Source organism: Nerophis ophidion, linkage group LG13 (assembly GCF_033978795.1).
Source record: "Nerophis ophidion isolate RoL-2023_Sa linkage group LG13, RoL_Noph_v1.0, whole genome shotgun sequence".
NCBI classification, from domain to species: Eukaryota; Metazoa; Chordata; class Actinopteri; order Syngnathiformes; family Syngnathidae; genus Nerophis; species Nerophis ophidion.
The window spans coordinates 45,057,702-45,072,289 of NC_084623.1; the positions used below are offsets into that span (position 1 = coordinate 45,057,702).

A 14,588-nucleotide genomic window follows, 5' to 3' on the forward strand; every position below is an offset into this window, starting at 1 on the left:
TAGCTGTCGTCGGTAAAGTGTGCGGAACAAACGAGGGACTTTCGCATCTTTTGACCACTGGTGCAACTTGAATCCGTCGATTGGTATGTGTTTGTCTGGCATTAAATGTGGGTGGAGGGAAAGGCTGGATGCAAATATAGCTACAAATGAGGCGTAATGATGCAATATGTACATACAGCTAGCCTAAATAGCATGTTAGCATCGATTAGCTTGAAATAAAAATAAAAAAAGGGTTCAAGATGTTCATCATAATTCTTGTTCTGTGTACTTTGTGAACACTTGTAGTTTGAACAGTCTCTTAAAGTGAATCATATTGGTGCTTTGTTTGATTTCTTTGGTTATTATATTCCAGAGTTTAATTCCACATACAGATATGCAACATAAAAAGTTGAATAAAAGAGCAAACAGTTGCAATCCTGACTTGCAGGACAATTTTTTTTTCCGTCTACATGTGCTTTTCACAATGAAAAACATCAAAATGGCCCCTGTATCCTTCAGCTTTTACATGCATGGTTATGCACGCTGTGGGACAAACAAAACGTGGCCAAAATAATACTATTATGCATAGACATACTATAGCTTCTTATGCTCTGGCGGACCAGATGCATTATGAGGTGTGTTAAAAGCAAAGTTAAGGCGTGGCGCTGTGTTCAGTGGCTGTGCGCAACCCGAGGGTCCCTGGATCAATCCCCACCTAGTACCAACCTCGTCACGTCTGTTGTGTCCTTGAGCAAGACACTTCACCCTTGCTCCTGATGGGTGCTGGTTACCGCCTTGCATGGCAGCTCCCTCCCTCAGTGTGTGAATGTGTGTGTGAATGGGTGAATGTGGAAGTAGTCTCAAAAGCGCTTTGAGTACCTTGAAGGTAGAAAAACGCTATAGAAGTACAACCCATTTCCCATTTAACAGCGAGCTACCTTCACAGACAGTCCCGTTATAATGTGCTTATGAGCTCGGGCGAGCAGGTGGCGCACAATCCACTGTATTTGTGGCGTGCTGCCGAAACAAGCGAATGTTAAGGAAACACAGTTATGAACAGTGTTGGGTTTAGTTACTGAAAACCTCTATCTAGTTACAGTTACTAGTTACTTTATTTCAAAAGTAACTCAGTTACGTATGCCGAAAACTAGGGCTCCCATTGATTACCTTTTTCGCCTTCATTTCAGTAATGTTATTGCACTCTGTTGATCAACTTGACATGCATTTGCATCACTAAACTCTGCTAAGCAATGTGGTCTACATACAACACACGATGACAAAGATATGTTTCAAAGGGCCAATTTATTTTGGGCCAGAACAAATTGACAAAACTTTTTAAATAGCTGCAACATGACATACATAAGTAACAAACAGCAAATAACAAGATAGCTGTAAACCTGGCTTCACCCAAGGAAGGCATACATGACATGATGTTACTATATACAGCACACATACTGCTATACACACAAAGCCTAACCAGGCGTTTTTTCCCTCAAGGAATTGTGAAATAAAAGCATGTCTTCAGTAAAGCTCAGAACACTCTACGCATTTCCCCAGTTTTAGTTTAGAGAAAAGGAAAGCTTCAGTTGAATATGCTACAAAGACAACATATTTCATGTTCAAACTGATAAACTTTTTTTTTGTGCAAATAATCATTAACTTTAGAATGTGATGCCAGCAACAGGTGACAAAGAAGTTGAGGAAGGTGGCAATAAATACTGATAAAGTTGAGGAATGCTCATCAAACACTTATTTGGAACATCCCACAGGTCTGCAGGCTAATTGGGAACAGGTGGGTGCCATGATTGGGTATAAAAACAGCTTCCATTAAAAAGCTATGTAATTCACAAACAAGGATGGGGCAAGAGTCACCAATTTGTAAGCAAATTGTTGAACAGTTTTATAACAACATTTCTCAACGAGCTATTGCAAGGAATTTATGGTTTTTACCATCTACGGTCTGTAAAATCATCAAAAGGTTCAGAGAATCTGGAGAAATCACTGCACGTGAGTGATGATATTACGGACCTTTGATCCCTCAGGCGGTACTGCATCAAAAACCGACATCAGTGTGTAAAGGATATCACCACATGGGCTAAGGTACACTTCATAAAACCACTATCAGTATCTACAGTTGGTCGCTACATCTGTAAGTGCTAGTTAAAACTCTGCTATGCAAAGCGAAAGCCATTTATCAACAACACCGAGGGAACGCTGCCGGCTTCTAAGATGGACCGATGCAAAGTGGAAAAGTGTTCTGTGGTCTGACGAGTCCACATTTCAAATTATATTTGGAAACTAGACGTGGTGTTCTCTGGAAAAAAGAGGAAAATAACCATCCGGATTGTTATAGGCGCAAAGTTCAAAAGCCAGCATCTGTGATGGTATGGGGGTGCATTAGTGCCCAAGGCATGGGTAACTTACACATCTATGAAGGCACCATTAATGCTGAATGGTCCATACAGGTTTTGGAGCAACATATGTTGTCATCCAAGCAACGCGTATCATGGACACCCCTGCTTATTTCAGCAAAACAATGCCAAGCCACATTCAGCACGTGTTACAACAGCATGGCTTCATAGTAAAAGAGTGCATGTACTTTCCTGGCCCGCCTACACGTCAGACATGTCTCCCACCGATAATGTGTGGCGCATTATGAAGCGTAAAATACGACAACAAGACCCCGGACTGTTGAACAACTTAAGCTGTACATCAAGCAAGAATGGTAAAGAATTCCACTTTCAATGCTTCAACAATTAGTTTCCTCAGTTCCCAAACATTTATTGAGCGTTTTTAAAAGAAAATGTGATGTAAGACAGTGGTGAACATGCCCTTTCCCAACTACTTTGGCACGTGTTGCAGCCATGAAATTCTAAGCTAATTATTATTTGCAAAAAAAAAAAAAAATTTATGAGTTTGAACATCAAATATCTTGTCTTTGTAGCGCATTCAACTGAATATGGGTTGAAAAGGATTTGCTAATCATCTAATCATTGTATTCCGTTTATATTTACATTTAACACAATTTCCCAAATCATATGGAAACGGGGTTTGTACATTTCACTAAAATGTTCTTTTCTTCATGCTCGACAAAAGAAAAGCAGTGAGAATATCTCCATGTTAAGAAACTCGGCTTCGGCTCCGAAATGATGTCTTGTTAGTAAACACATACACAAGTATGAGAACCACTGCAGTAACGCATCATGTAGTAACGGTAACTGAGTTACTGAATAAAAAAAATAACGCATTAGACTACTAGTTACCGCCGAAAATAACGTGTTACTTTGTAACGTGTTAGTCCCAACACTAGTTATGAATAAATGTTTCACCCTGTCTTATCCGTCTCTCTTTAGATGTCGGCTATCGAGAACATGGCCGAGAAGCTGGAGACGTTTAGCTCCTTGAAGCCAGAGTCCGGGGACCTGCTGCGCTCCGTGCCCTCCATGTTCGACTTCAGAGCGCCACCCTCGGCGCTCCCTGAGACGCTGCTGCGCAAAGGCAAGGAGCGCTATACTTGCAGGTAAGGAAAGCAATACCAATTTATCGGACATTTTTTTTTGGTGTGGGGTGTAATTTTAGAGGGTTTTTAAATCATTTAGCTAATGTTAGTATTATCTTTTTTTTTTTCAGATATTGTGGTAAAATCTTCCCACGCTCTGCCAACCTGACGCGCCACCTTAGGACTCACACAGGCGAGCAACCTTACAGGTAAGATGCATCATATGTGTTGGAATTCAGGTTAGGGTTGTACTGTACGTTATACCGGTATTGGTATAGCACCGCGATACTAATGAATCACATTCCGTACTATACCACCTCTAAAAAAAATACCGGTGTGTAGACAGAAAAGGGAGAACGGACGCATTTTGGCTTAAAAACTAACGATAAAGGTGAAGTTATAACACTGAAACACCCTCAGGAAGAGGTGCTTTAGTGTATTCGATATATTTACCTTTATTACCAACTCAACACACACAAAAGTACAGAAAATTCCCAGGTACCGAGAACTGACGCCATCCATCCATCCATCCATTTCTACCGCTTATTCCCTTTTGGGGTCGCGGGGGGGCTGGCGCCTATCTCAGCTACAATCGGGCGGAAGGCGGGATACACCCTGGACAAATCGCTACCTCATCACAGAACTGCCGCCATATGGGTTTAAATGTGAAATGTGCCCATTCCAAGCCAGGACCTACATTTATCTCAAAAAATGTAAATTACAGTATCTCTGTACAGTAGGGGTGTCAAACGTACGGCCTAAGGGCCGGATCTGGCCAGCGAACAGGTTTTATCTGGCCCGCGGTATTAGTTTGCTAAGTATAAAAATTTACCTGAAATTTTTAAATGAAAGGGACAGTGTCAATCCGTGGTCTTTGGGGTTTGTTTTTCCAGAGGGCAAAGGAAAGTTGCCGCGGGCAAGGCGTGAATGAAGGTACATATTTATTTATTACACTAACAAACTACAAAAAAAGGAAGCCAACAAAAGGCGCGCACAATGGCGGAGAACAAACTCGACTATAAAAACAAAAACTAGTACAAAGGCAGAACTTTGGACAAGAAAACCAAAAATGTATATGGCATGGGCAGGAGAGAAACTATGGACAGAATGATTAAACAGGCATGGCATGAAGGGAGTAGAGGTAAAGTCGCCAGGCTGACTACCTGGCAACCACAGGTTTAAATAATGCTGTGGAGATTAGTGACAGGTGTACGAGTGTAAAACGTGAGACAGGTGCGGGACATAAGGACAGGTGAAAACTAATGGGTTGCTATGGTGACAAAACAAACAAAAGTGCACAAAGTGTCCAAAAACAAAACCGAACATGACTAAAACAAAACATGATCAGACTGACTGGGTGTGAGTTTTCCTTGCCCTTATGTAGGCCTACCGAGGATGTCGTAGTGGTTTGTGTTGTGGTTTATGCAGCCCTTTGAGACACTAGTGATTTAGGGCTATATAAATAAACATTGATTGATTGAGTGATTGACATGACAGACAGCTGTTATAAATGTGTCCACTCGATGTCGCCTTTCAGTCGAGGAAAATTATCAAATTACATAAATAACATCTTGTAATGTTGATTTTGATATCATTATTTTATCTCGATAGATTGAAAATGAACATTGGCTGATGAACATTATCACACAAGCTACTCAGAAAATAAAAATAACGACAAATAAAGATAGAATACTATTAACCGCATTAACCATTAACATTGTGACTATTATTATTATTATGTACAATTTTAGAATGTGCTTGTTCTATTTTTAAACAAAGAAAACAATCTGAAGTTTACTTTATTTTTAAGTTATCGTGCCGTGATTGAACCAGTCGGGCCCACTTGGGAGTAGATTTTTCTCCATGTAGCCCCCGTTCTAAAGCAAGTTTGACACCCCTGCTGTAAAGCCTAGACCAGGCGTGTCCAAAGTGTGGCCCGGGGTCAATTTGTGGCCCACGGCTGGTTCACCCTTAAGCATATAGTCAAAATAAAGTCAAACCTAAAAACAGTAAAAATGTAGTACAAGATGTGATGTAATGCGAAAAAGCAGAAAATGTGGTACTATTAACTAAAATTATGTGTTTTTTTTAGCCTTTTTGAAACCAAGAGCTATTAATTAGGTACTGATTAATGCGAAGGGCTAGCAGTTTGATACACACTTAAATTAATTGCCAGACATAGCCAATTTACTCAATTTACCTTTAATAAATAATAATAAAAAATAAAAATAAAAAAATATATATATATATACATATATAAAAAAAATATATATACATACATCTATACATTGAAAAAATGGGTATTTCTGTCTGTCATTCCGCCGTACATTTTTTTTTCTTTTACGGAAGGTTTTTTGTAGAGAATAAATGATGAAAAAAACACTTAAATGAACGGTTTAAAAGAAGAGAAAACAGGAAAAAAATTAAAATTAAATTTTGAAACATAGTTCATCTTCAATTTCGACTCTTTAAAATTCAAAATTCAACCCCAAAAAAACAAGAGAAAAACTAGTTAATTTGAATCTTTTTCCCAAAAATTTTTAAAAATAATTTATGGAACATCATTAGTAATTTTTCCTGATTAAGATTAATTTTAGAATTTTGATGACATATTTAATAAGGTTAAAATCCAATCTGCATTTTGTTAGACTATATAACAAATTGGACCAAGCTATATTTCTAACAAAGACAAATCATTATTTCTTCTAGATTTTCCAGAGCAAAAATTTTAAAAGAAATTCAAAAGACTTTGAAATAAGATTTAAATTTGATTCTAAAGATTTTCTAGATTTGCCAGAATAATTTTTTTTAATTTTTATTTTAATAAGTTTGAAGAAATATTTCACTAATATTCTTCGTCGAAAAAACAGAAGCTAAAATGAAGAATAAATTAAAATGTATTTATTATTCTTTACAATAAAAAAATAAATTTACTTGAACATTGATTTGAATCGTCAGGAAAGAAGAGGAAGGAATTTAAAAGGTAAAAAGGTATATGTATTTAAAAATCCTAAAATCATTTTTAAGGTTGTATTTTTTCTCTAAAATCGTCTTTCTGAAAGTTATAAGAAGCAAAGTAAAACAATAATGAATTTATTTAAACAAGTGAAGACCAAGTCTTTAAAATATTTTCTTGGATTTTCAAATTCTATTTGAGTTTTGTCTCTCTTAGAATTAAAAATGTCGAGCAAAGCGAGACCAGCTTGCTAGTAAATGAATACAATTTAAAAAATAGAGGCAGCTCACTGGTAAGTGCTGCAATTTGAACTATTTTTAGAACAGGCCAGCAGGCGACTCATCTGGTCCTTACAGGCTACCTGGTGCCCGCGGGCACCACGTTGGTGACCCCTGGTGTATATACTTGGTTTTAGTTCATTTTTCTTTGTTTTTTAACGATTTTTTTTGTTTTTAAATGGTTCTACCTGCTCCGTATGTGGCCCTTTGGTGGAACAAGTTTGGACACCCCTGGCTTAGACCTTCAAGATTGAACAATGCCAAACTCTTTGAAAAGTCAAGCCTTGACTCCAGTCAACAGCTGGATCCGGCTTATCCTTTCCACACTTTTCCCCAATGCAAGCGGACTGTAACATGAAAACCTTACCTCCAGCTCTTGCAACTGAGATATAGTGCTTCCTTTTAATGGGAAATCGACTAAATTTTCTACTGTTTTTCTCAGTTTTTTATTATAATCCCTGAAAAACATTTGTGCTGTTAAATTATTAGCCTCCTGAAAAATGCCGTCTGTGGCGTGGCTGACAGCGAGAGAGGCGGGGGGGCGGTGATGCAAAGTGAAAGAGCAGTTCTCAGAAAAGGGGAGGAAGTCTGGTGACAAATTAGAACGATGAAGAGCATTTTTCTTGCGTAAATGAGCCTCTGAGAGATTTTTCAAGGCCTCTGGCTAAACACTACACACCAGAACTATCTGTCTTTGCCTGCATAAAATATTCTCCTTTACGCTCAACCTCTGCTATGCAACATCCCGTGTTTCTACTGAACCAACATATCAACCAGCATTTATTATATTCTGTTATTGAAGGCCATAACCATATGATCAATACCTAGGATGAGTTTGGTAAGTGTAAAAATTAACCAGAATTTTTTTAACGAAAGAAACTGCTGTTCTAAATGTGTCCTCTGGATGTCGCAATAGCAATTATTTGTACCTTTGTAGCTGATGCTACATATGTACAAAATAAACCACAAGATGTTAGTACATCAATCGAGGAAAATGATCAAACTACTTAAATAACTTACTGTAATTAGATTTTTGATATACCGGTAGTTTTTTTTTATCTCGATAGATTGAAAATTAACACCAACTGATGAATATTATCAAATAATTTATTCCGAAAAAATAAATAACGACAAATAAAGATAGAATTTAATCAACCGCAACATGTAAGTGTAAAACAAACCCAACAACATTATGATTTGTACAATTTCAGAATGTGCTTCTTCTGTTTTTAAACAAAGAAAACAATCTGAAGTTGTCTTTATTTTTAAGTTATCGTGCCGTGATTTTACCAGTCCGGCCCACTTGAGAGTCGATTTTTCTCCATGTGGCCCCCGATTTTTGTAGATGATGCTATATATGTACAAAATAAAACCACATGATGTTAGTACATTGGTCGAGGAAAATGATCAAACTACATAAATAACTTTGTATAATTCGATTTTGATTAAAAATAATAATATTGATTGATTGAAAATGAACACCAACGAGTTGACTAATGAACATTATCACATCATTTATTCAAAAAATATAAATAACAACAATTAAAGATAGAATTTAACTAACCGCAACATGTAAGTGTAAAACAAACCAAACAATATTATTTGTATAATTTCAGAAAGTGCTTGTTCTATTTTAAAAAAAAAAGAAAACAATCTGAAGTTGTCTTTATTTTTAAGTTATCGTGCCGTGATTTTACCAGTCCGGCCCACTTGGGAGTCGATTTTTCTCCATGTGGTCCCCGATTTTTAAATAACAAAGTCATTTGATTTTGATTAAAAAATATATATTTTGATGGATTGAAAATGAACACCAATGAGTTGACTGAACATTATCACATAACTCATTCAGAAAATATAAATAACGACAAATAAAGAAAGAATACTATTAACCGTAACACGTACAGGTAAGTGTAAAAAAAAAACGATGTTATGATTTGTACATTTTCAGAATGAGCTTGTTCTATCTTTAAACAAAGAAAACAATCTGAAGTTGTCTTTATTTTTAAGTTATTGTGCCGTGATTTTACCAGTCCGGCCAACTTAGGAGTAGATTTTTCTCCATGTGGCCTCCAATTTTTGTAGATGATGCTACATACGTACAAAATAAACTACAAGATGTTAATAAATCAGTCGAGTAAAATTATCAAACGCCATAAATAATGTCCTGTAATTTCATTTTGATATATTTTTTTATCTTGACAAATTGAAAATGAACACCGAGTTGACTAATGAACATTATCACATCATTTATTCAGAAAATATAAATAACAAAAATTAAAGATAACATTTAATTAATCGCAACATGTAAGTGTAAAACAAACCAAATAACATTATTTGTATAATTTCAGAAAGTGCTTTTTCTATTTTTAAACAAAGAAAACAATCTGAAGTTGTCTTTATTTTTAAATTATCGTGCCATGATTGTACCCACTTGGGAGTCGATTTTTCTCCGTGTGGCCCCCGATTTTTGTAGATGATGCTACAAGATGTTAATAAATCAGTCGAGGAAAATTATCAGACTACGAAAATAATTTGATTTTGATTTAAAAAAATATCTTGATAGATTGAAAATGAACACCAATGAGTTGACTGATGAACATTTTAGATAATTTATTAATAGAATATAAAAAAAGACAAATAAAGTTAGAATACTATTAACCATAACATGTAAGTGTAAAAAAAAATAAAAAACAACATTAGGATTTGTACATTTTCAGAATGTGCTTGTTCTATTTTTAAACAAAGAAAACCATCTGAAGTCGTCTTTATTTTTAAGTTATCGTGCCGTGATTGTACCAGTCCGGCCTACTGTGGAGTAGATTTTTCTCCATGTGGCCCCTGATCTAAAATGAGTTTGAAACCCCTGACCTAAAAGTTTGAAGATTTCTGTTCTTTTATTTAATGGTCTGTTTGCAGTGTTTACACAGTTCGCTAGAGGGCGCCAACTTTCCAATGTTTTTCACACAGTACATTGCACCCTATCACGGCTTCTCCTACGTCAGGGGTGCCCAAAGTGCGGCCAGGGGGCCATTTGTGGCCCACAGCTAATTTTTTAGTGGCCCGCCACACATTCTGGAAATGCTATTGCAAAAATAAATAAAAAAACAACCAAAAAAAAGTAGAATGAGGTGAAATCTAACGGGGAAAAGTTGCAATGTTGACACATTTTTTTATTTTGCTCTTATTGCTAAAAAAAAAAAAAGAGTAAAACATTTTTTTATAATGAATTATTGACCTATTTAAGGCTCCTATTACGTCAAATATTTCACTTTATAATGTTTTATGCGGAAAATATTATGTGCATATACTGTGTGGTTGCCATATAAAAACAGTGTTTTCTTTGACAAAAGAGCATAAAACCAATAAAGTAATAGTTCAAACGTAAAATCGACAGATATATCTGAAGTCTATCTCGTAAGTTTAGTGTTGAAAGTAAAACAAATAATAATAAAAATGTATCACTTTATGAGTGGGGGACTTTTTGGATCCCAAAGCTATTTAGTGGGATTTTATTATAGGCGCCAGCGCCCCCCGCGACCCCGAACGGGAATAAGCGGCAGAAAATGGATGGATGGATGGATTTATTTCTTTTTTCACTGTGATTACTCAGAAATAATAATACATTTAAATCAATGGTGTCCTGCATTATTGATCTTTTTAGGGCTCCAATTATTTCAGATCAAACATTGCTTTCTGAATGTTTTGCGCAATGGGGAAAAACTGCATATTTCAGTTTTACTATAAAAAAACAAAATTGTCTTTGACTGTAAAGGCATAAAAACTGTTCTTTTTTTTTCTTTTTTTTTACTTTATATCAACCTGAAGTTGATATAGAGATTTACTGTAAGCGTTATAAAAAATGAAAATAATAATTTGACTTATTTTTGACATGTTAATGACGGAGACCCTCTATGGTCCCTGGGAGTACTAAAGGTAAAAAAAAAAAAAAAAGAATCCCTATATTTTGTTACGGTTTGAAAATGAAAAATATCAAAACGACACCCGCATGTTTTAATTTTTCCGTGTGTGGCCCTCAGTGGAAAAAGTTTGGACACCCCTGTCCTACGTAATGACGTAATTACGTACATTGGTACGTAACACATGCACGCGCATTATCTTTAGCTTTAGGGAAAAAGATAGTTTCTATCAAAGTCAATTCAATCTTTTTGGGGGTTTTTTTGGTGCATTTAAACACACCGAGTGTGTCAGGCGATGACATTAGGTTTAGCGTGTGCTGGGGGCCTTTCAGGAGTATAATGATATTACTAAATAAGTAGGGATGTAACGATAAGCGGTATTCATGATAACCGCGGCAAAACTCCCTTTGTATTACTATACTTTTCAAATGTTCTTGTCATCAGACAATATTATCGGTATTTTAGATGCCATCCATCCATCTTCTTCTGCTTACCCGAGGTCGGGTCGCGGGGGCAGCAGCCTAAGTATTTATTGTATGAGGATTTCTATGGAAATAAACCAATCAAGACTCAGATTTCCCTCACCCAGACATGGGTCACCGGGGCGACAGCCGAAGGCAGGTAAATTAGATGGAATTTTTAAATTCCAATCAATATACCGAAAATATTGTATGATTACAAGAACATTTGAAAAGTATATAAATAAGAAGACAATGAACCTTTTTGTGCAAGGTTAGTATTACTGTTATAAATTAAAATTATCTTTGATAACTGCACTTTAGATAAACACACAGACTGACTGGTACCAGCTCGCTAGCTCACATGCTGACATGAAAACAAGAAACATTAACACATTTCCCCATTGGGAAATTACATACCTAAACTTTTTTAAACACATTGCTGTCCGAACAATTAAGATATTTTATCGTGCGCCTCGAAGGCCCTGTGATGAGGTGGCGACTTGTCCAGGGTGTACACCGCCTTCCACCCGAATGCAGCTGAGATAGGCTCCAGCACCCCCCGCGTCCCCAAAAGGGACAAGTGGTAGAAAAAGGATGGATGGAACTGCACTTTAGATAAACACACAGACTGACTGGTACTAGCTCGCTAGCTCACATGCTGACATGAAAACAAGAGACATTAACACATTTCCCCATTGGGAAATTACATACCTAAACTTTTTTAAACACATTGCTGTCTGAACAATTAAGATATTTTATGGTGCGCCTCAAAGGCCCTGTGATGAGGTGGCGACTTGTCCAGGGTGTACACCGCCTTCCACCCGAATGCAGCTGAGATAGGCTCCAGCACCCCCCGCGTCCCCAAAAGGGATTGTGCGCTTTGAAACTTACAAGCCTTGCTGCCTTAGAACAGAGTGATCGTTCTATACTCAGAGAACAACGAGATAGGGGTGTTTTTATGTTGCGTTTAAGGACAGCTGAGTAGAGTAGGACGTCGCAACGCACAGCAGAAATAATAATTAATGACCCAAAACGGTCAAGCGGTAGAAATTGGATGGATGGATGGATAATAGAATGTATTTGTCATGTAAATACATCTTAAATTGCTACAGTATAAACCAGGGGTCAGCAACCTTTTTGAAACCAAGAGCTACTTCTTGGGTACTGATTAATGCGAAGGGCTACCAGTTTGATACACACTTAAATAAATTGCCAGAAATAGCTAATTTGCTCAATTTACCTTTAATAAATAAATCTTTATATATATAAAAAAAAGGGTACTTCTGTCCGTCATTCCGTCATACATTGTTTTCCTTTTACGGAAGGATTTTTGTAAAGAATAAATGATGAAAAAAACACTTAATTGAACGGTTTAAAAAAGACGAAAACACGAAAAAAATGAAAATAAAATTTTGAAACATAGTTTATCTTCAATTTCGACTCTTTAAAATTCAAAATTCAAAATTCAACCGAAAAAAAGAAGAGAAAAACTAGCTAATTCGAATCTTTTTGAAAAAATGTAAAAAATAATTAATGGAACATCATTAGTAATTTTTCTTGATTAAGATGAATTTTAGAATTTTGATGACGTGTTTTAAATAGGTTAAAATCCAATCTGCATTTTGTTAGAATATATAACAAATTTGACCAAGCTATATTTCTAACAAAGACAAATCATTATTTCTTCTAGATTTTCCAGAACAAAAATTTTAAAAGAAATTCAAAAGACTTTAAAGTAAGATTTAAATTTGATTCTACAGATTTTCTAGATTTGCCAGAATATTCTTTTGTTATTCTAATCATAAGTTTGAAGAAATATTTCACAAATATTTTTTGTCGTCTAAAATGAAGAATTAAATTAAAATGTATTTATTATTTATTACAAAAAAAAAAATACTTGAACATTGATTTAAATTGTCAGGAAAGAAGAGAAAGGAATTTAAAAGGTAAAAAGATGTGTTCAAATATCCTTCAATCATTTTTGAGGTTGTATTTTTTCTCTAAAATTGTCTTTCTGAAAGTTATAAGAAGCAAAGTAAGACAATAAATGAATTTATTTAAACAAGTGGCAGAAGGGTTAGTGCGTCTGCCTCACAATACGAAGGTCCTGCAGTCCTGGGTTCAAATCCAGGCTTGGGATCTTTCTGTGTGGAGTTTGCATGTTCTCCCCGTGAATGCGTGGGTTCCCTCCGGGTACTCCGGCTTCTTCCCACTTCCAAAGACATGCACCTGGGGATAGGTTGATTGGCAACACTATATTGGCCCTAGTGTGTGAATGTGAGTGTGAATGTTGTCTGTCTATCTGTGTTGGCCCTGCGATGAGGTGGCGACTTGTCCAGGGTGTACCCTGCCTTCCGCCCGACTGTAGCTGAGATAGGCGCCAGCGCCCCCCGCGACCCCAAAAGGGAATAAGTGGTAGAAAATGGATGGATGGAAGTGAAGACCAAGTCTTTAAAATATTTTCTTGGATTTTCAAATTCTATTTGAGTTTTGTCTGTCGTCGAATTAAAAATGTCGAGCAAAGCGAGATCAGCTTGCTAGTAAATAAACAAAATTTAAAAAATAGAGGCAGCTCACTGGTAAGTGCTGCTATTTGAGCTATTTTCAGAACAGGCCAGCGGGCGACTCATCTGGTCCTTGCGGGCACCGCGTTGGTGACCCCTGGTATAAACCAATATTTAAAACAAAACAGGTAAAAATACTAAGACTAAAACACAAAACATGCAAAATAGTGGATTTCCTAACAGTGTGGGATTTTTTTTATTTTTGTGTAAAAAAAAAAAACTTGGTCAAAAGGTTTCAGTGTGTGTATAAGTGCTTTTTGAGCACATTAAAGACCCAAATGAGACCACTAATAAAGTTGTTTAGGACCACACAAAGCTCTGATGGCAGCTGTACTGTATGTATTAAAAAAAACATTAATACAATCAGTAATCCCTGGCCAGAACGGAGCTTTTGTAGTTACCAAGATGGAGGAATGTTGACCACAGGGGAGGCAGAAAGACTGACTCGGGCCTCTCCTGCCCCAGCCTGATAGCCTCCACTCCACAAACTGGCACGCCATTAAAGATCACCGCTGTTTATTGTAATGTGTTGTGGTGATAACCAGGGGGGGGGTCCTGAGGGACAGCCAATCCGGCGAGCCGATTCCAGCAGAAGAAAAGATGTAATCTTCTCGTATAATTTTGCGTGAAGAAACTTGGCAAGAGCGACTAATTTCACCTAGGATACAACACAATCTGTTGCGTGCTTATTCTGGGAGAGAAGAATGCATTTTTAATGCGCTGGCTGGAGATAAGAGGCGGTGCGGTTTCACCTTAAACAAGCTCCTCCATCATGTCTGGATCTGTAGGACTACGTGTGTTCCAACACTGACATCCAATTAGGATTCCCACAGATCCAAAGCAGTAAAGTCTTTTTTTAAGTAGAGATGTCCGATCATGGCTTTTTTGCCGATATCCGATATTCCGATATTGTCCAACTCTTACAGATTCTGAT

General features: G+C 36.7%; 1 protein-coding gene across 9 annotated transcripts in view; it reads left to right on the forward strand.

The window, feature by feature from the left end:
* Positions 1 to 14,588, forward strand: part of mecom (MDS1 and EVI1 complex locus) — a 494,327-nt gene that overhangs the window by 457,798 nt on the left and 21,941 nt on the right. For all 9 annotated transcript variants that reach the window (XM_061919015.1, XM_061919013.1, XM_061919014.1 and 6 more), the window contains 2 exons: positions 3,333 to 3,499; positions 3,610 to 3,687. In XM_061919015.1, the coding sequence (XP_061774999.1) occupies positions 3,333 to 3,499; positions 3,610 to 3,687 (245 nt within the window). The remainder of the gene's footprint in view (positions 1 to 3,332; positions 3,500 to 3,609; positions 3,688 to 14,588) is intronic.